The 21,313-nt window shown below is 49.4% G+C and overlaps 8 protein-coding genes across 8 annotated transcripts; 2 read left to right on the top strand and 6 right to left on the bottom strand.

Moving 5' to 3' along the window:
• Window positions 1–256: 256 nt before the first annotated feature.
• Window positions 257–1,139, bottom strand: L3040_008519 (uncharacterized protein; the record flags this gene model as incomplete). The annotated part of the gene is made up of 2 exons (XM_066157094.1): window positions 257–570; window positions 617–1,139. 2 exons carry the CDS (start codon window positions 1,137–1,139, stop codon window positions 257–259), a joined length of 837 nt encoding a protein of 278 aa, XP_066010361.1.
• Window positions 1,140–1,492: 353 nt separating this feature from the next.
• L3040_008518 (uncharacterized protein) lies at window positions 1,493–2,542 on the top strand (the record flags this gene model as incomplete). Its single annotated transcript, XM_007293538.1, has 2 exons — window positions 1,493–1,921; window positions 1,970–2,542. The coding sequence occupies 2 exons, from the start codon at window positions 1,493–1,495 to the stop codon at window positions 2,540–2,542; spliced, it is 1,002 nt and encodes a 333-aa protein (XP_007293600.1).
• Window positions 2,543–4,336: 1,794 nt separating this feature from the next.
• L3040_008517 (uncharacterized protein) lies at window positions 4,337–5,882 on the bottom strand (the record flags this gene model as incomplete). Its single annotated transcript, XM_066157093.1, has 2 exons — window positions 4,337–5,396; window positions 5,491–5,882. The coding sequence occupies 2 exons, from the start codon at window positions 5,880–5,882 to the stop codon at window positions 4,337–4,339; spliced, it is 1,452 nt and encodes a 483-aa protein (XP_066010360.1).
• Window positions 5,883–6,475: 593 nt separating this feature from the next.
• Window positions 6,476–8,917, bottom strand: L3040_008516 (uncharacterized protein; the record flags this gene model as incomplete). Its single annotated transcript, XM_066157092.1, has 5 exons — window positions 6,476–6,531; window positions 6,587–6,705; window positions 6,857–7,781; window positions 7,837–8,418; window positions 8,485–8,917. The coding sequence occupies 5 exons, from the start codon at window positions 8,915–8,917 to the stop codon at window positions 6,476–6,478; spliced, it is 2,115 nt and encodes a 704-aa protein (XP_066010359.1).
• Window positions 8,918–9,945: 1,028 nt separating this feature from the next.
• Window positions 9,946–11,323, top strand: L3040_008515 (uncharacterized protein; the record flags this gene model as incomplete). The annotated part of the gene is made up of 3 exons (XM_066157091.1): window positions 9,946–10,221; window positions 10,271–10,937; window positions 11,010–11,323. The coding sequence occupies 3 exons, from the start codon at window positions 9,946–9,948 to the stop codon at window positions 11,321–11,323; spliced, it is 1,257 nt and encodes a 418-aa protein (XP_066010358.1).
• Window positions 11,324–12,087: 764 nt separating this feature from the next.
• On the bottom strand, window positions 12,088–12,963 carry L3040_008514 (uncharacterized protein; the record flags this gene model as incomplete). The annotated part of the gene is made up of 1 exon (XM_007293535.2): window positions 12,088–12,963. One exon carries the CDS (start codon window positions 12,961–12,963, stop codon window positions 12,088–12,090), a length of 876 nt encoding a protein of 291 aa, XP_007293597.2.
• Window positions 12,964–15,302: 2,339 nt separating this feature from the next.
• L3040_008513 (uncharacterized protein) lies at window positions 15,303–16,042 on the bottom strand (the record flags this gene model as incomplete). The annotated part of the gene is made up of 3 exons (XM_066157090.1): window positions 15,303–15,614; window positions 15,774–15,789; window positions 15,975–16,042. The coding sequence occupies 3 exons, from the start codon at window positions 16,040–16,042 to the stop codon at window positions 15,303–15,305; spliced, it is 396 nt and encodes a 131-aa protein (XP_066010357.1).
• Window positions 16,043–18,533: 2,491 nt separating this feature from the next.
• Window positions 18,534–20,571, bottom strand: L3040_008512 (uncharacterized protein; the record flags this gene model as incomplete). The annotated part of the gene is made up of 5 exons (XM_066157089.1): window positions 18,534–19,137; window positions 19,192–19,491; window positions 19,561–19,638; window positions 19,701–20,128; window positions 20,179–20,571. 5 exons carry the CDS (start codon window positions 20,569–20,571, stop codon window positions 18,534–18,536), a joined length of 1,803 nt encoding a protein of 600 aa, XP_066010356.1.
• Window positions 20,572–21,313: the final 742 nt, after the last annotated feature.

The following is a 21,313-nucleotide window of genomic DNA, read 5'->3' as shown; positions in this document are numbered from 1 at the left end:
GGCGCATGAGACTCCTCTCCGCTATTCGTTTGCCGCGGGTGGCCTCCAGCAGAGTGGCTCATTTCGGATCATGACTTCGTCTTACATTCCCATAGTCAGCCCTCGGCATGAAAGGAATTATCTTGGAGATCAGACAGAAGTAAACAGACAGAAGGTGACGATTACAATAGATATGTCATCATTTCAGCGTCGAAAATATCCTCTTTTTGAATGGCAAACTGTTTTCTTCTTTAACGCCAGACGCCATCGCTAAGTTCTAGAGCTTTCGAATCAGCGCAGCCACATCACTCTCCCCTTCTCCCTCTGTACTCCCTCCGCGGTGATCGGCTTCTGCGTCGTTCTGGTGACCGGCTTCTTCTGGGCCTTTCCCGACCACTTCGTTCTCCTCGTTCAGGCCTTGGCCGCCCTCTTTCCGGGCTTCTGTCTCGATGTCTTCGCTCTTTCCTATCAAAGCTGCGACTTCTAGGTCTCCTTTCCTCTCGCTCCCCATTATGCCGACGCTTTCTGTGCCTGTCGCCGCTCCTTGATCGATGTCTCCTTCTCTCGCCATCTCGAGATCGGTTTCGATGTCTATGTCCTCTCTCCCGACTGCGACTCCTCCCCTCCCTTCTTCTACCATCGTCCCCTCTGCGTTCCTTCTCTGCGTCCTTCCTGGTCAGCCCTCCGTCGTTCGGGCCCCTGAAGTCGCCTTCCATTCGGTCCCCCCCATCTGCCATTCCAACAAATCCACCAAATCCAGCCCCTTTCCCCTCCGTGTCGCCTTCCTCTCCTACGCCTGCCTCCTTCACAGCTCGGTTGACCTCCCCAACACTAATCGCATTGCTCCCCGTAACATTTCTATCTGCAACGGGTAGGCCCAGAGCCCTGGCGAGAGCGTCTTCCTCGGCCTCCTTGATCCGCTTGATCTCTTCCTTCCTCTCCCTCGTTTTCCTCTCCTCCGCCGTCTCTCCGTTCTCGCCCTTCTTGTCGTCGCCTTTGGCATACCAGCTTAGATCTTTGCCCTTTTGCCATCGTCCGACGGGTGCCATGATAGAGTGACCAAGGTAGTTCTCGCGGTGCTGTGAGGTCTGCACATCGTCCCAGGAAAAGTTGACTCCACCCCGCGATCCCTCCTTGCGGATTGAGGAGAGGAGATCCATAGCGGGGGAGTATGGTGGATTCGCAAACAGATTCTTGCTGAATTGTTGGTTTGCACAAGGGCTGGTTACACCGCACTTGGGTTCTTGGGAATCCTGTCTGCGAGGGATGCAGTTGTAGAGATGTGAAGCCCGACAGCTTTGGCCTGTACGTCTCTATGGTCACGTGTAAGGACTAGCAGGGGTCTACCCGATTTTAGGGTGACTTAGTTCACAGCCTTGTTGACGCTGACGAGAACCTCGTCCACTCCGACTACAAGCCCCGGTACCAAAGAGTTTCGTCAACCCGACAATTCTGTCGGTGTCGATTTCGACCTGGGTTTTGCTTGATCTGCCTGATCTTGCGCTCACTCACAATGGCATCCCAAGACCTCCCCTTGGACGAAATCCAATGGAAGTCAACGGTCCTTGCACAGCAGATGCAAGGCGTGCACGAAAACTCGGTCCTCCACTACTTCTCTCACTCGCCATTCTTTGACCAAACCTCGAACAATGCCATCTTGGCGTCGCAAGCCACGTTCAATCCAAACCTGTTTGAAGTTCTACAAACGCGAGCTGCCTTCGAGGGCCGACTCAAGACGATGTCGGGATTGGAGTTTGTTATCGCAGAGCAGCCAGAAGAAATGGCACCCGGGACTGGAACCGGAATTTGGGTCATTAGGAAGCAAACCCGGAGAAAAGTACCTTCCGAAGAAGACGAGATCACAATACACTCGAATTATTTCGTTGTCGGCGACAATATCTACATGGCATCGACGGTGGCAGATATCCTATGCAACAGAACCGTACGCCTAAGTAGTCTCAGTTATAAAGTTCTTGCTAATGGTAAATAGATGGCGATCATATCTTCTCTGAACAAAGTCGCCACTTCCATGACAACTCTCCCCGACTTCAGTCCAGCACTTGGCCATGTCTACATTCCACCACCAACAAGTAAGCGCGGAAAGAACGTTGAGCCACAGCTGAGCCGAGCCAGTAAAGAGAACACACCCCTTCCCGAACCTCTACAGGCTTCCCAAAAGCCACCCCCCGCCGCTGCTACAATAGGTAGTAATTATCTCGATAACCGAGTCCTCGAAGAAGCAATCAATGCCTCTATGACGTATGGAGATGACTACATGGACGCTATTCCCGTTACCGGACAGCCTGGGGACTTCCACTTCTCGTCAACTGGAAGAGAGGCTAAAGACAAGCTCATGGTGCCAGGACCTGTCAAAGGACCATTGCATGTACCAAGCAAGACTGCTAAACCTGTACCTGCCCCGTCGCCTTTGAAGACGAACATTCCCGCAGAGAGAAAGGGTAGCAAGGCAGAGAAGAGTCCAAAGACACCTGGGATGGCGAAGCCAAAGAGAAGAAAGAGCAAAGCCGTGGGAGCTACGCCAGCTGCGAGTCCGAAGGCATGAACAATCCGGCGCTAAGATTCTTTGAACTTATGGGCGTTTAGGTGTGGGCAGGATATACCCTTGTTTTTTGTATGTGGCTGGAAGTCCTAGATCAAAAGCACATTGGTTGCCGCGGATTTTTGGGAGCTCGAAAGAATTCCGGCGGAAGGTCATTAGAAAGTGTCGTTGTGGGAAGGCTTATTGCATCACGCAAAAATGCCATTATTGTGTTCTAAATCGTGTAGGATATTCACCTCGTCACCTCGTCACCTCGGAATCTTGCCATTGTTGACTTTTGAATTCCGACTCGTCATAAGTAAGGTAAGCTGTTTCAATTTTCAGATCTCGTTCTAGCATCCGTTCTGCGCGTCGTATAGCTTTCCTCAAAGCAGGTCGGTCCTACTCTATGTTATTTAATATTCCGCTTTTGATCATATCCTATAGATCGCGTCCTAGCATTAATATAACTGTATAAAAATGCAGCCTTAAAAACCCCTGATCATGCTATACCGCAAGGCCAACTCTTGTTCCTTTCCTTTCTCCCCTCTCCTCTCTTCGAATATAGTCTGGATCGCGAACCTGAAAATATTTTCCTCATGCCCTCTGCTTTACAACATCACCACTGCACTTTTCTCTTTTCCTCTTTTCTTCTTCTCTTTCACAGTCCTTTTCAATCTCCCTCAACTCATATCATATCCGGATACCATAAGCATAAGCACCGGCACTCCCACTGACCAACCAGCCCTCTTCGTCGCCCCCTCCTATCGAATCAATGAAGCAAAACAATATATATTTATAGATATATCTACATATCTCCTACCTAGATCAGGATAGATGTTGATCTACTCTACTCTACTCTACTCCACTCTACTCATCTAGTGTAGCCCGGTCTGGAATAGCAATCAATCAACTACCTAGTAACTGTCAAAGAAAAAAAAAACAATTTTCATCAAAAAAGAAGACATCTAAAATCCCTCTCGGCAGCAGCGATATTGCAGGATACGCTTAATTAGTCCCTTCTTCTCTCCCCAACTTCCTTCCCTCCTCTCCTCCCCCACTCCCCCCTCTCCTCCTCCTCTCCTAGCTCGCTAAGAAAAAGAAGCAGGCGACGACGCACAACACCACATCCTCCCGTTTTCCCGCACACACCATATCTTTCCCGTTCTCCGTTCTCCGTTCTCAGACGCCCTTAAGCGAAGGTAGACAAAACCAAACCAGACCAAAACAAACAAAACAAAACAAAAAAAAAAAAAAAAAAAAAAAAAAAGTTCGTGTTTATACTCTTAAAGGAGAACGCGGGCTACGTACAACTTGTTCCTTTTCCTCTCTTTCCCTCTCCTTCTCCCTCTCCTTCTCCCTTTCCCTCACCAACAATTCCTCAATTTCAATTTCAACTTCAACTTCAACTTTTTTTTCCAAAAAAAAAAAAAAAAAATAATAATAATAATAATAATAATTACACCCACCACTAACCAGCGAAGCTACCTAGCTACCTCACGAATCAAATAACTCAAATCGATAGGATTATAATACTGACTACCTCGAATCTGACTATCAGTAAAAATATAATTAATAAATAATAATAGCTACATATGATACCAAGACCTAAAAAACCTTATTATGTCGCAAATCTACTGCGATTTAGTTAGCTGGTTATATATATATATATATATATGTATACATATATATATCTATAAATGTCCCCATCTCGGCTACCACTTCCAACTTCAAAATCTAGAACACGGTAAGAAAAAAATATACAATCTGAAGGCTCAAACCCTGGCTCGTCGTATACAAGTGCCTGATGCCGTCTCGTCAGTTTCCCCCATCTTCCTTCACGGCTCCCTTCGCATTGCCCCTTCTCTCTCCAAGGAAGCAGAAGCACAGCCCACTAGTCAAAAGACACAATCCCGCCAGCACAGCGTTCATATTCCCATAGCCGAGCGTGACGCTCAAGTACCCAGCCATCAAGGGCCCGAGAGCACGACTCAGACTCAGGAAGATGCTGTTGATCGCATACAGCTGAGCGTACGGTCCATTCTCACCAAACCTCCCTGGATTATGCATGTGGTACAGCTCAGTCACGACGCTCGCTTCCACAAAGCTCGGAGCAGAGATAAGTCCCAGTCCAGCTCCGGACGATGCGACGCAGACGCAGAATCGCACAATTTCGAGGGCGCTTCCTGGCTGTGGTCGGAATAGGGCCAGAGGGAAGGCAAGAAATGCGAAGCTGGCGGTAGCTGGGAATTTGGCGCCGTACTTGTCGACTGCTTTTGCTCCTGCCGGGGCGAGGAACAGATACGGCAGAGCGAGAGATAAGAACAGTGAGCCGATCTGGAAGGAGTCGAAGCCAAAGAGACCCTGAGCTTGTGGCGGAATCGTGGCGTCAAAAATTGTGAGGACGACCGCTTGCATGAATGCTGCGCCTTGGGACATCAGGAGCCGCGGATTGGACATGCAGTAGATCATGGGAAATTTGAGCACGATTGCTGGCAAATCCTCGGGAATTCTGTACTCTTCCAGAGCGTTTTGTGAGATGAGGGAGGCAGTTTCTCCAACTTCTGCAGCGCCATCGTCCACGAAGCTCGAGTCTCCCGCGCCGTCAATTTTGTGGATATCATCCGCAAACCGAGGACGTGATCCGTACTTGCTGGCGGCTTTCTTGTCGACAACTAGTAGCCGCATGAGAAAGTCGATAGCCAGGAGTCCAAAGCCAATAGCAAACACGCCGTTATCACCATACATCTTGTATGCCCACCCGCCCAACACGGGGGACGCGATGTTGCCGAGCCCATTGATGCCTAGTATACTCCCCAGGGTGAGTCCCAGCTTAGCACTTCCAACAGTATCGAGGATCATTGCTAGGCCGACGATCCTGGATATCCGAGTCAGCCATGCACACAAATCTGCAGGACGCCCATTGACGGGCAGAGATCAAACACAATTTCGACCCCCAGGGAGAGACAAACCAAACAGTAGCACCACTAATCCCTTGCAAGACCCTCGCCGCCACCAACCACCCAATGCTGCGTCCGACATACAACATCACCGTACTCGCCCACAAGGCAGCTAAGCCCACCAGGAACGGCCCTCTCCTCTCACCAATCCTATCGACAATGATCCCCGCCGGAATGGACCAGAGAACCGAAGCACCCGCATGACATGCAAGGAGGAGGGAGCTGTACTTCTGAACATCCGAGTGCGGGATCCCTAGGCGGCTCTGCAGGAGGAAGGGAAGGATAGGAACGACGAGGCCGTAGAGGAAGAGGTCAGTGAAGAGGCCGATGGCGATGGTGGATATTATGAACGGCGTATTGGATCGCCAGCGGAGCCCGATGGGTCGAGCTGTGGCGACAGCCATGGTTGGTGGTGGTGGTGGCCTGGTGGTAGATGGGTTTGGCTATAGGGATGTCGAGATTCCTGTCTTGTCTGTTGGACTGTGGGAGCAACGAACGGAAAGACTAAGGTAGTGTATCTGTTTGTACCCGAGACGTAGAACTCCCAAAGGATTCGGACCTGGACCTGAGAAAGAAGGAAAGAGCGTTCGTTCGTTCGCTCGTTGGAGCCCTGGCCTGGCCTGCGCAGCTCTCCCGCACCAATATACCAAAAAATGCAATACAGATGCAACACAATGCAAAAAAGCAATCTAGATAGCGAACGTAAATCTCCAAACCCTATTGACCTTTCCAGCTCTCGCTGAGCAGTGTTGTTAGAACGAATGAATGAATCACCTGCTATTAAGCGAGGCGGGTGTACTGCGTCAACACCACATCGATCGAGGAACACCTTATCTTGCCTCTTCCATTCCTTGTGGAACTGTCCCCACCAGTCGTCCGGGGAACAATGCTAGCATGATACACAAGCAAGGGATGTCCGGGGACGATGATCCGGTATATATATCATTTTGCTGATACTGTGATGCCAGACATTGAGATCATGACGTCCTCGACTAAATTAGGATGCGAGCCACAAGTTAGCGAGACAGTCGAAAACACCGGCTTCCAGATATGCTGTTCTCAGTTAGTTAGGTCAATGTTTTGATCTATGGGGGATGAAGTTGGCTACAGAGACGTGCGATGCTGCTGAATCGTGATTGCTTCTGAATCGTGATTGCTTCCGAAAAAGCAAGTGGAAGAAAGTTAAAGCCAGCTTCTATCAGATCCGAGGCGAAGATAAGCAGAACCCTAATACTCCCCATATTACGATGTATCAATGCCTTCAGTGGAACTCGAGAATTAACACTCACTGATGCAGTAAAGCATACTCACTCAAACTTCTTGCCAGTAGGTATATACCTTAACCTCCCAATGCATCAACGGCTCCCGGCCCACCCACTCAACACGCACTTCTCTCCCCTGCGTAACCTCTCTCCAATCGCCCCTCCCCCTCTCTGGCCAATTCGGAATATAATACTCGGCACCAGGGGTATCTTCGTCCGTAAAACTGGCCACAACAACGACGGGTTCATGTCCGGGTGCGCCGCGCTTCCACGCCATGATCCTACCGCCGCGGCTGGAATCCACATGAGAGAAATCAGTATCGTTGTCTCCAAGCGCAGGGCAAGTCGTCCTCAGCTTGACGAGAGTGGAGACGTAGTCAAAAATACGTGAACGCCAACCCTCGGATTTGCGCTCGTAGTTGACGGGGTCGTCTTGCTTGTGTGCGATGTCACGGTCCATCTGATCGAGGAATTCCTCGCCTGCGAAAATCATCGGGATCCCGACCGCCGTTAAAAGGAGCGCGAATGCAAACTTGGCACGCCGTTCCATGTCGGAAACTTGATTGTCAGAAAGAAAGTTGAAGAGTCGCTCTTTCTGGGTTCCGTAGCCTTCGGTGTCGTGCGAGGTGATATAATTAACTGCTTGGGCTCCGTCCCAAAATGGGTGTTCGGGATCTCGTCTGCAGTCAACCATCCTGCGGACCGTTGACTCAAAATCATAGTCCAGATACCTGCCCATGATGACAGCTCTGATACGGGCTTGGAAGGGCTCGTTCCATATTGCCTGAAGGCACCCTGTTTGAATGAGATCGAGTGGACAGCTGAGTTCTTTGCCGACGACAAGGAACTTGGAGCTGGGTGACGTTCCGTGCGTTGCTTGATACACAGCCATGGCGTGCTGTTTATAGGATCTCACAAAGTCGTAGTTGGCAATGTTGTTGACACTGTCGAGCCTCAGTCCACCAACACCAAAGTCTGATATCCATCGCTGGGCATGAGCTTTGTGAAATGCCCAAGAGGGATAGACGTCGTCAACATTGCCTGACCCGAATTAGAATCATGCCAAGCGTCAAAGGCGTTCACAGGGTCTTCCTACCTGACTCTGGATCATATGTATTACTCGTGTTCTGAAGGTAGCGCCAGTTCCTGCCACCATAGCCGGCTCGGAGCTGGCCATCGCTGGCATGAGGGGTGTGCGATTGCCAGCGTTCCGGGTTACTGGATTCGGCTGTTGATCTTGGGTCAATATGAAATTGGTCGAAGGCGATGTAGATATATGGATCGTGCCCAAATGCCATGACCACATCGGTGAAAAGCCGGATCTTCTGAGAATGAATTTCTTCCACCAATGATACCAGCATGCTTGAGGTTCCAAGGTCAAAGTCCGTAGCAAAATAGTTCGCGGTTGCGTAGCCCCATTGCCCTGTTGGACTTGCGTCTGCAGCCGGCAGTAGCTCAAGGGCATTTATACCCAGGTCAGAGAGAATGGCTCCGTTGGCAACCGCGGAGACGCCCCTGAAATGCTCGCCGGGGGTGACCGGGACAAATAGTGCAAGGACGTCCAGAAAGGTTCCTTTGTCCACTTCGACATTGCCAATTGTTGAGTACCTCGCCCACGAAGTTGGCAATTCATAGATCACTAAATGGTTGTTGTCCGGGACATTTTCTGGCGGAGGTACTGATAAACAAGATCAGAATATGCCACAAGTGTCTATAATGAGGGAAGGAACTCAAGAAATCTTACCAGCCACCTGACCTGGCTCGGTGCCATATCTGTCGCAAGGCCATAGCTTTCCATCCCTGAACATGACCACCGAAGCTGGTTGGGCCTTGTCTCCAGTGGGTTGCGTGACCCTATAGTCAACATCGTACGCGATCGGGTCTGTCACTTGTACAATCCCCAGGTTCTCTGGAGATGTATCCCGGACCTCGAACCAGTAATGGTACACGCCATTGCTTAACGTAGGTTTGACCTCATTTGGGTCGAGCTCCCAGAGGTCTGTAAGTGTGCTCGCGAGTGGACCATGGAAGACTTGAATGAAGGCCGGCGGTATAGTCGGAGGAAAGGTGGAGGCTATAGTTCCGATGATAAGCTGAGGAGGTCTCGGTACAGGTGGCTGTCCGGGGATCCAGAGGACGAATCTCGACCTGCGTCGTTCGAGTAGGTCGTAGGACATTCTGGTCTTGGGGATGGGGGAGCGTAAGTGTAGTGCCAATGCAGTCCTCCAATAGAGATAGCAACTCTAAGCTAAGGATTTCAGGGGAAGAGGACCAGGTAGGAGAAAGATTCGGGTTGTATTAGGTTTTGGTAGAACTCAACCAGAGAGTTACAGGAATAAAAGTAATTATATAAGGATATGATTGCATAAGTATATAAAAAGGTACGAGGCTACGTTCACCTTGTGCAGGCAAGTGCCACCGATGCGGGTGTTGATATAAGTAAACATCGTGGTCATGAGAGGACGAGAACGAGAAAAAGGACAAGGGCAAGGTCACTTCCAAGTTCAGCCGCCGCTGCCCGTCACGGAGATTCAAACAGCAAAGCATGACACCACCAATTCTGAAGTCGCAATAGTGGCATGTCGATGTTGATGGACCGTGGACTATGGAATGACAGTGCGTTGTACAAGGAGATATCGATGCAGATGCTGGAGACCGGACTTCCGAATACCCCTCATTCAGGTAACAAACAGTTCCACACTTGTGCAACCTCATATGCACTGAGCATTAAGTGGATTGGTGATCTCAATGGTATCTAATTCATTCTAATTTTAGATTTCTGAGGTTAGGATTAACTCTAATTTGAATGTCGGTATTCAGATGCCGTCCAAAGCTCGAAGTAAGCTAGATCAGGTATTTATGTGTTTGGCTTCCTCGGCTATTTACATTCTCCATCAGGGGCTTCAACCTCACTTCTCAATATCTCGGTACCGAACTTCAAAGACACTCGTACAAAGCTTGCTTATACGTAGGAACCTATCCGCATACAGTGTGGGGGTTTCCACTGTGGAACTCCGTTTACCAATACCCATATGGTCTCTGGTCTCGACTCCCAACGAGCCATTAGACCTATGATCATGTCATAATCAGCTGCTCCACCCACTTGCATATAAGCATCTCGCACCTACCGTATCTATCGTTTCGATTCTAAGCTATCTCTCTTCAATCATTCATATACTCAATCAACTCATCCGGTCTTACCATCATGTCTAACACAGCAGGAGGTAGTCCACCAGCTCCGCCAATTATCGCGCCCTCCGTTTCAACCTTGGACGCACTCTCTGGAACGATTCAAGCTTCAATTGCAAGATTTGATAAAGCAAAGAACCTTCACGAGAGAGCAGTAGCTCTACAGGAAATTCAATTAAGCTCCTCAAAGCTTTGCCAAGCAACAACGCCCTATCAGCAACTGTTCGCGGAGATTAATTTCCGTCCCAATCTTAACGTTGCTATACGAATCGGCGTTGGGATGGGTCTTTTCGTAAAATAAGCAATATTCCCGCGAGTGCCTAAAATTCTGACTTTCCCAGAAAGCTTTACCAACTTCCGGCGAGCCCTCTACAATCGCAGACCTCGCCCAAAAGACCAACTCCGAGGAAGAGTTCCTCTTACGCATAGCACGCACTGTAGCTGCATTCAATATTATCCACGAAAACGACTCTCCAAAAGACTCTCTGCCATCCTACAGCCACACTCCTTACTCGCGCTTTCTCACCTCTCCTCCCGCTGAAGCATCCACCCGCCACCTCTTCGATGAGATGCTTCATGCTCAAACGAATTCGGCAGTCGATTACTATCTCAAGAACGGCTTTAGAAATCCTACCGATGCGAAGAACAGTCCGTTCTCCTTTGCGCATGGAGAGACGGACAAGGGTGTCTTTGATATCCTGGAGGAGCATCCTGAGAAGATGAAAGTGTTCAACAGCGCCATGACTGTAGTATCTATGATTGAGACGAGCGAAAATTTTCGAGCATATCCTTTCGACCGATTGAGTCCGAATAAAGAGGGAGTAGTGCTCGTGGATGTTGGAGGTGGCAAGGGGCACGTTATCAATCAGATCCGGTCAGCGTTCCCCAACCTACAAGGAAAGTTCGCATTGGAAGACATGCAAGTCGTTCTCGACGGAGGGACCGTGGTTCCCGCAGACGTGGTCTTGCAGCCACACGATATCTTCGAGGAGGCCCAACCAATCCAAGGCAAGATTTTCCCCAAACTCCTCCGTTATTTCCCCCCGTTTTCCCGATCATAGCCTAAGTGACGTTAATCAGGCTCCAATTATTTCTTGAAGAGCATCCTCCACGACTGGCCCGACTCCTCCTGTCTTCAGATCCTGGCCAATCTCAAAACGGCGATGCGAGGCTCCCCCACATCGCGGCTCCTCATATGCGAGCTTGTCCTGCCAGACCGCAATCCAAGCGTCAGTCAGGTCCTACGTGACATTAACATGCTGGTCATCGCTGGGAAGGAGAGAAGCAAGTCGCAGTGGAACAAGCTGCTCGGTGAAGCGGGCTATGAAATCATGGAATTTTATGGATCGGTGAGTGCCTATAGCGGCATTATTGAGGCGAGACTCCGACAGTAAGCAGATTGACCGTGATATAGCGTATGATGAAACGGTCACCAAAATCCCACTTTGTCACTTGCAGTTCGAGATATCATGCCGTGCAAGTGATATTAGCTCACTGTTGTCATTTTTGCTCGTGGCCGTAAGAAAGAATTATCTCGAGAAAGTACGGCTTGAGATAAATTCCTCTACCAGTTTCTTTTCATTGAACTTAAGAGCGATGTAATAGCGTCTTTTTGGCTGAATCGTCTCGTCTTCGAGTCTCGCTTGCACCCTATCGACTCGTTCGCATCCATCTATCCCATCGCTTTGCCCTTGCGCCCGCCCAACTGACAAACAAGCTTATTGCGCTAGACTCAATTCCTTCAAGACTGGGTTACTTAGGTCCAGACTGATATAATGTAATAAAGTCTGATCGTGAGATCGAGGCAAGTCTCTCAAATATGTACGAAGCTTGGCAATCTACTTGGTTATAGCAAGTCGTTGCTTAGCTATTGGACTTTGATAAATCGGCACTATGCGAAACTACAGTTAATTATCGGTTATTTCTGGTATCGGTGATGTAGCTGCCAGAAGATGCAGATTGTGAGAACCCTTCTTTGCTCCGCACGTGGCATATGGCCAGTCAATATGTTGTTTTTAAAATCAAAAAGCGATAGCGGATCTTGGTATCAAAAATGTATTACTTAATATCAAAAAAAGCATTACCATTACAGTCACAAGTGGGCTTCAATCAGAAATCCAAGCCTTTTAGAAACACTAATTACATATTTGCTTGCCCATCAAACTATCCTAGGCCGGCAATTCTTCACTTTGTCCACGATTCGCAACTCAAAGTTCCTGACCTTGCCATCCTCGTCCTTGGCCGTCCAATATTCACTCATGGCTGCACGCAGCGCCTTGAACCGAGTCCGGATCACCTTTTCATCATTGTCCGTTCCCCTGCGACGAGCAACCCACGGAACCAGAGTCAAGACCCTCAAACTCGGAAAATGATGAGGCGATATTGGAAGCCAATCCCAAAATTTCCCGCCCCGCCGCCCATCGAGCGCCGAGGGGCCCAAACCGCTCACACTCGCAACCTTCTCAGTGACCCAGAACAGCGCCCACGCGGCCGGGACGTACGTCAGCTCGAGCATCTGGATCTGCTGCATCGTCGCCCGCATGGCCTTGTCGCAGCAGTAGCCGGCCCTGAACAGCCGGTCGCTGGTCGAGAGGCTGACGCGGGGGAAGCAGACGACGTCGCGGCCGGGGTTCCAGTACGCGGCGCCCAAGGTGCCGTCCCACAGGAGGCGGTAGTCGCGCTGCGTCTCGGCGCGGCTCTCCCGGTTGACCCAGAGCGTGACGGGCGAGGCCACCTCCACCGCACCCGCGCGCGCGGGGCTGCCGATCCGGATTTTCCGGCCCCGGACCGGCATGCACATCTTCCAGATGATGAGGCGGAGCTCCGTTGGCAGCCGGGAGAAGGCGTGGAAGCGCAGAATGACCTCCTGAGGGAAGAGGCGGCGGTCTGCGTCGGGGAGGGTGTGCTCGAGGTCGGACGAGGTTCCTTGGAGGTCCTGGGTGGAGATCTGGTGTCCTGGATCGGTCAGAATGTCGTCCAGAATGGCTGCTGTCCGTGATAGAGAGCGCTCGGTATGTTTATGCCTGGTATCCATGTTTGTTTGAAGTGCTAGGGTCGCTGTGTTTGGAGTTCTGGGATCGCTGTGTTCGAAGCTTTATATGGTGGGAAAAGAAAAGAAAAAATTTAATTCAGAATACTGGTTACACGAAAGTTGATTAACTAACTTACATAGCAGCAAACCGTCTCTCTCCGTCTCTCTTCGTCTCCTTAGCGTAACTGCGGAGCTCAGCTTCGCTAACCGAATAAAAGCAAGTACAACAAATAAAAATATACAATAGTGCGAAGCTGCAAGGCAAGCATGTTAGGAGTGCTATATCTTGAAATGCACCATTAACCATCTCCTATCCTAAGCCTTCTTTTTTTAGCTCTAATCCTTTTTCCCGCTCTTTCTGTTTTCTTTTCTCCGCCTATTTTAGCTAGGTATTTGTAGCACGTCATCATACCCCTCGGGAGCTGGTCGTAAGTCAAACTCTGTAAAGATACGTAATAGACATCAAAAATGTTGGTGTTTATAGCGTGGAGGAGTCACTGCAAGACTACCGCCTTGGCGCTAAAGAAGGCGCTTAAAAGTCCTTAGAAAGCCTCTTCCCCTCTTCAGAAATCCTCGGCTTCTATCGACCTTATAACGTCCCAATCAGGTCTCAAAACCTCGTCTTTTTACGCAAGGTCCTCATTCAGCTCTAGCTTCATAAGCTAGCTGTTTGAGAGCATTGTTTAGAGCTTGATTTGCCAAATACGAAAAGTCTCTCTTTCTTTTCTATAGTGCACGAAGACCGAGCAATAAACAATACTTACTAACACTCTTACTTCTCCGTCTCAGCCTAATACCGCCTTCCCTCATTTTCATTTTGAAGATAAAGAAAAGAACCCTCTTCACCCCCCCCCCCCCCATTCAGAATGCCCTTTCTTTCAATATACATGTATATTCCGATCATATAAGTACGTAACGAATAACAATTATATTTTCAATAATTCTCATCACATCTTTCGGCTTCCATCTATCAAGCGCTCTTGTATTAGTAATCAATCCCGACGCTAAATTGCAAAAAGGTCACAGTACGGCATCGATATATCCTTATAACATAGCAAATCATCGACGAATATTGGGCATCAAGTTCGACAATTTCTTTACGTACAATCAAATGAAAATAAATGAAACCCCCTTTTCCCTCTCATCTCCCTCATTTACTAAAGAGGAAGAAAAAACCACAGCAAATCTACACTATCACATCTAGCTGGAATCCGAAACATAAAAGAACACTAAAAAACTTCATTGTTAGCGCAATTTATATATTCTTGATTTTCTATTTCTATTTCTAGTCCTTACGCCTAATCCCCAAACTCCACCCAACCAACTAGAGAAACCGAACCCAAAAAATCCAAAAATCCACCACCGTATCCCAGAGACTTTTCCGCCTTTCCCTCTTTTTTGCCCTCCCTTCCCAGCCCACCCTTCTTCCTTCTCCTTCTTCTTCCACATCCATATCCGCGAAGTCAATTATTTTCCTTTCCCTTCAACCCAGCCGACTTTTATATTCCTAAAACTATCACTCTCACTCTCACTCTTCCTACAAATCTCTCTCTCTCTATTTGTTCATCCGTCTATTTCACACCCACTATTCTAAGAAAAAAAGAAAAAAAAAAACCATCACTAGCCATCATAATTCTTTTCCAACCCCCCCCCCCCCCCCCCCAAACCCGCCCGCACGCCTCAACACAAAAGAAAAGAAATCCGAAAAAATACCGCCGACGCCGACCCCAACACAGAAATCAATCAGAAACGAGAGAGGATGGATTGTGGATTGAGCGGAAACGGACGCCGAAAATGTCGAGAATGCGAATGTCGAAAATAACGAAACTCTGAACGCCAGATCTATGCTTCTATTCTATCCTGTCCTGCTGTAAGGTACGCCGGTCGCTGTTGATGCTTGCTGATGATGATGATGATGATGCTGATAATGATAATGGTGATGATGATGCTGATGCTGATAATGAAAAAAAAAAAAAAAAAAAAAAAAAGACGCCGATAGAGTTGGCGCGGATGCTGTGTAGCTCGATATCTCGATATCTATCTATGTGTGTGTGTGTGTGTACGTACGTATCAGTCTCGTTCGTCCATTGGCGTAAAACATGCTCGGAAAAATTATGAAAACGCGATGCGATGCGATGCGATGCGATAGAGAAAGATGGAGTGGCGAGGAAAAAAGGGGTCGATGTTGCGATGTTGCGATGTTGTTGACGGCAGGAGTCGATCGGTTAGGCGAGATACATTTGCATATATGTAGGTATATATTTGGCGAATCCTTGTCCGCAAGCGAGCGAGCGAAGCGACGTCCCTGCCCGATCGGGCGCTAAGCGAGGATGATTGGCAATCTAGTTGTAGCCGCCGCGGCCGTCCTCCTCCTCGTCGTCGTCGGGTCCCTTGTTGTAGCCGCCGCGGCCGAAGTTCGTGGGTGCGGACGTGGTGTGGGACTCGTCGTCGTCGCTGTTGCTAGAAGAGGCGGGGCTGTTGTAGCCGCCGCGGCCAAAGTTGGCGATTGGGGAGGAGGAGGAGGAGGAGGGGGTGAAGCTGGTTGAGGATGCCATTGCGTTGGAGGTGTGGCTGTCGGTTGATGGCTTGGATGGGTGAAGTATGGTGTGTTGAGGAGTTGGGGAGTATAGAGTGGTTGGCTGGTTGAGGGTTGGCTATATAGTGTGAAAGATTGAGAGTGAAGTACTGTGATTGAAGGTTGCTAGTGTAGGAAGAAGATGCTGATGATGATGGAATGAAGAGAAAAGCAGAGAGGTTTGAAGCCCTCTATATACTTTCCTTCCCCTCCTCAAGCTGTCCTAATTGTAGCATACACAGAATAGTGACTTGCTGCGCATCCCGTCAGTCAGTCAGAAACTGAGCAGAGTATCAAAAATACGCCAAGCCCGCTTAGCTGCCTGCCGCGCAGGGCTGGACATTAGAAAAGGGTTACAGTCATCAGCGTCATGTAATCAACGGACGATTCCGGCAGGGATTATGGATGCTGCTGGAAGTCTCAAAAGAACCTCTCTTACAAAAGCAAGCGTGGGACTGGATCGGGCAACGAGCATGCAGATACAGTCGACCCCAAAGTGCGTTCCATAAGGTAATCAGGATATTGGAACCGTGAGCTATGGCCAGAAGTGATGGCCTAAAGCAGTCCGTAATAGCAACCAAGAAAAATCTACCGACACTCTCCAAGATGCCACTTTTGCTTGATTCTTTGCGGGATATTGCGAGGTCTTGCTGGAATTTCAGGCTGGCAGCTGGTATAAATGTACCTGTGCTCCCTAGCCAGCCCCAATAGGCACCATCGGCACATATCCCGTACCTGCAGCTGGACCCGGCTAATCTCGTGGGACTCTTAAAATGTACCTACCTACGAAACCGCGGCCACAAGAGCGGTTTGTTCTGCACCCTCAATCGGACGTTTTGCATCCGGAGACTACGAAGCCAACGTCTAAGCGACACCAGGCCTCTCGTACCCAAGCGAATGGCTGAACTGAAGCTTTCGCTTCCCATTCCCGCGCTGACAGGGGGAGCAGATGGGTATATGGAGTCGACCCCAAATTTAGAGATGCGCTAGTTCGAATGGCTAGAAAGAGAGAGAGGGAGAGCAGAGCGAAGCCACTGACAGAAATACACCGGGGAGTTAATGAGGGCTTGTGGTTGGGGGACGGAGGGGAGAGTGTGGCTGCGGCTGTAAGCTGACAGGTTGTTCGATGGAAAGCCTAAGGATGTTTTTGTTTTGGTGAGAGGTGATAAGCGACATTCTAGCGGGTTTCTGGAAAGGCTTGGCGGACCTTGAATGATTTATTTGGCACTGGATTTGATTGATTGATTTACTGAGATTCGCTGAGAATGACTGAGAGTGAGAAGAAGAGAGAGAGAGAGATAGGAAGGTTCTAGGAGATCTCTTTGCTTTCTAATCAGCTACTAATCAAGCCGAGGTGACGTTTACTCTACTGGAGGCCTGACTACCGCATCAGTGAGTGAGAGAGAATGTCCGCCGCGTCTATTCGGCGACGCTGATAAAGAGGAGGAGGACGATGACTCTTCCGGTGAAATTCTATCCGTAAGCTCGTTCGTCTGCCCGAAGCCTAGAGCGATGATCAGAATAGGTATGTACGATGTTGATAATAAGTGGCAGTGCGAACAGCAAGTTCATTATTACCAAGCATGATTTGCGTAATCATGACCGCACGTCAAAGGTCCCAATGTACGTCTGTCTGTCCGTTCAGCTTATCGAGAAATTGGAAACCAGCACGCGCAGAGAGGATAAGCATTAGAAATCAAAACAAAAGAGTTAGGCATAGTTCTCGCACGTCGCTATCATGATAGGGCTCGACCCGAGTCGAGTCCGATCTACGACCCAGTTCTCCTCAGATCAAAACATTCAGCCCACAGACATACGGATAAGCACACGAGCCAAAAAGAAAGAAACCTCGGTACCAATCTCGGCCTCCTCTGATCTGATCTGATCTGATCTCGTCTCACGTCCTACCGCATCGGCACTTTTCTCTCCAGCTGCCAGCCAGCCTCAATCCCAAAATCAACCCATAATTACCCCAACTACCAAATCTATCTCTCGCTTGCACTTGAAGCTACTCTATCCATCCACATAAATACAAACAAAACAAATTAAACAGCCCCCAATCCATCCTAATACCGCGCGCGGGGTACGTAGCGCTATTCGTACACCATCATAAAGATATGCATAAACATATATAATATGTGTTAAACAAAAGTTGTCATTCCGCAGCCGGCCGACAGAAGCTCTCAAGCTCTCAAGTATTCAATCTAGTACCAGCACACATCCATATCCACACCCATCCAGCCATCCATCCATCCTTCCTTCCACATCACACATAATTACCCACGGAGAAGCCGACATGAGATCATATATATGCATCCATCAAGTAATCGCCGACGACTCACTCAAGGGGGTAACCTACGGAGTATAGGTAGCCGCGGCTTCTCCGTATTATGCATGTGCGTCTGCAGGGAAAGAAAGCGTGGGGGGGTGAGGGAAGGGAATGTTCACTCCATAATAGCTAAGGAGTCATCTCGAAGCAGGAGGAAGAAGGTAGAGAGAGGTAGAGTCTGAGTAGAGTAGAGAGAGCATTCGATCATAGAAAGATGGCGGAGTCTGCCGGTAATGGGAAGAAGAGGAAAAAGAAGGAGAAGAAGATAAGAAAATTAAGAGCTAGGAATTGAATAGCTAGCTAGCTAGCTATTTACTTGCTCACCATTTACAGATCGAAGCCGTTTGATCACATCACCGGAAAGAACCACGTTGTATCCTCTCAGTCTTGGGGGAGGGAAAGGCTGAGGATAGATGGATGGATAGATGAATGGGTACTCAGCTAAAGTGCATTATCATCTTCTCTCGGTTTTTCCCGAAGCTCGGATGCCCCGTGGTGAAAGCCACGGTAGCGGTAAGAGCCATTACTTTACGACACGCAGCTGAAAAAAGTCACCGCACCCGTCTGATGACACTTGAATCCCTTAAACATCTTTTCGAGCGCGCTATCCGGGATCTCCATTACCCTAGTCCCATTGCAATGTCACCACATCCTCCTCGTGACATTGCTTCATTTGCCGACGCAAAACCTCTCAAATACCACCCCCAATATCTCCTCCACATCCCCTACGCAGCCCATGGTATCGCGGCCCGTAATCTGCGTTAGACAATTCGCTGCGTTATCCAGGTGGTGAATCGCAATTGCCGCATCTCCGCCTCCGTGCCGAGCGTAAGTGATGAAAGAATCCAGGTGTTCATGGCACCTTTGAAGTAATTGTCGCTGACGTTCCGTGGCGCCTATGAGATCTTGCATTTCGATTGGTACCGAAGTCATTTTCTGGAGATGGTCTGTGAGAGTCGAGAGGAATGTTGCGATATTACCGGGGTTTGTGGCAACTTTGGTGGCAGACGGGGTCTGGAGTGCCGATATTGGGAGGATCGGGACGACATTCGGCTCGGGAAGATATCGGACTTTTGATCGTTCCAGAATTCGAAGGCACTCTGCCAGGTCAGATTCACCAAGGGTTTCGGCCTTATTGAGAACGACGATTGCAGGCTTCTGTGCTCCTCCTCCTGCAACGATTGACCAAAGTGCGGCATGGTCCTGGGACATTTGGTCTGGTGATAACACGAAGACTATCATATCCGCCGTTTCGGCTTTCGCAATTGCCCGCCTACGCAGGTTAGCATGCTTTTGAATGTCATGAAGTTCTGGGAACATGACTGACCTGATTCCTTCCTCCTCAATCTCTCCAATATCTTCAGCCTCTGATCTGACTCCAGCTGTGTCCGCAATCGTACACAAATATCCTTTGATATCCACCGTAGCCTCTACAATGTCCCGCGTCGTCCCAGCCTGTTGATTCACTATCGAAGCTTGTGTTCCCAGGATCCGGTTGAACAACGAGCTTTTGCCAACATTAGGAAAGCCGATCAACGATACTTGAACTCCTCTCCGAATCATCTCGCCACACCGGGCTGCTGACTGATGTTCTATGATTCGAGCCTGAATAAGCAGGATCTCCTCACTACGAAGGGTTAGCTGTAATTTTCAAAATACCGAGATATTCTCGTAGCTTTGGGAGAGAGTTACTCACACGACACCGGACCACACTTCTTCCAGTCCCTCTAGGTCCTCGCTCTCGCCGAAGTCTACGTCCGCCGCCAACTGTGCGCTGGGTAAACGAGTAAGCATTGGTGGCCATAAGCGACATGATAGCCTGGGAGAATGACCTACCGTTGCAATTGGAGATCCGCCTGCAAATCTTGATAAACACGACTAAGCTCTCCTGACCGCCCCCTCAAAGCAGCGCGCCGCTGCTGTTCTGTCTGTGCCGCAAGCGTATCGCCCAATGCCTCTATCTGCGCCAGATCCAGCTTTCCATTTGCAAAAGATCTTCTGGTGAACTCGCCGGGCCCTGCGGCGCGTATGGTCCGAGAGTCAATCTGCGCAATGGCAGACATGACCGCCTTGACAGTCGCTGCTCCTCCGTGGATGTGTAGCTCCAGCATGTCTTCTCCCGTAGATGACTTCGGTGCGGTAAATCGCAGGACAACGGCGTCGGCGTCGAGGACGTTCGCAGGATTTCCTGGTTCACAGAGGGTCCTGACTGCAACATTTCGAGGCCTAGGGAGAGGTCTCGCCGGACAGAGCGCGTGGTAAATCTTGGAAGGTCAGCCAATGTCACCACTGGTGATGGGTATATTGGGATTACCTGATCGCAGCCAGGCCCCGATATTCGCACAATCGCTATCGCCCCCCCTGATCCGGTTGAGAGCGCATATACAGTGCCATCAGACCGATCCAGGGCAGTGCTATGGAAGCACTTCGCAAAGTACTGGGGAGATTTGGGGACTCGAGGAACATTTGGACGAGACTTCCTGGGCGTCAAGTTTCTACTGAATACAGGGAAGTGCTGCCATCGCTTATCTGTATCTGAGAATATACGACTGGCGTAGCGTCTCGCATTCCGAGCAGACGCATTCCGGATCATGGACGGTCGTGGCGTTGCTGGGATGCGGGCGAACTTGAGAAAGTCAATCGCGACAAACACGACCCGCAACAGATTTATCCCGTATCCACGTGACTGACGGTAATCCCGAGTCATGCACCGAAAATTACGACGTTGGAACGGGCAGATTTTCCTCGATCAAAGTGTCGAATTAAGTCTCGAAACTCCCCGAGTTCTAGTAGGTTGTCTGCTTGCAAACATCCGAGATGCCATGTGGCGAGCTACACATCCTGGGTATTAGCGAGGAAGCCCGGCCCTGAAGTACCGGTACGGTATCAACAACATTTTCCCACATCTCGCAATTTATGCTTTGGAGTCGACCATCCTCCTAGGTACCGGTACTGTACTGTAGATGACTAATTAGATACTGGCGCGCCAATCACGACGCGCGAACACCTCTTTGCATTTTCCGATCATCACCTCGACATCAGCATTGAGTTCAGCCCGCTCTTTCATCAAAGGATATATACGAAGTACCGGTACGTGCTTTGTTCGATCGCATATCACTGCGACCAACTCGACTTAGATAACACCAAAGAGCTATATTTGATACTAATACGGTAGCCATCTTCTCTCAACCTCGTCGGTCAGAGATTTCCCGATGGCTCGATGGCGGGCCGTTCGTTAACTCCAATGTCTTTCAACCATGCATAGTCACATCGAAGCCGCATATTCCGCGTCATTTCCCCAAGAACAGCTCGATGAACCCCGCAAGATGGAATGGAGTTACGGGAGTCAGAAGAACATGTTCCAGTGTGGGGCTGTCGTATTATTCGCGCCGGAGAAATCAACCGCCGCTCGCTCCATGCAGAAACTCAAATGCTCTCTATATATATAG

The sequence above is a fragment of the Drepanopeziza brunnea genome, assembly GCF_022702325.1.
Source record: "Drepanopeziza brunnea f. sp. 'multigermtubi' strain 214-2 chromosome Unknown ctg16, whole genome shotgun sequence".
Classification (NCBI taxonomy): domain Eukaryota; kingdom Fungi; phylum Ascomycota; class Leotiomycetes; order Helotiales; family Drepanopezizaceae; genus Drepanopeziza; species Drepanopeziza brunnea.
This window is presented reverse-complemented; position numbering and strand designations above follow the sequence as displayed.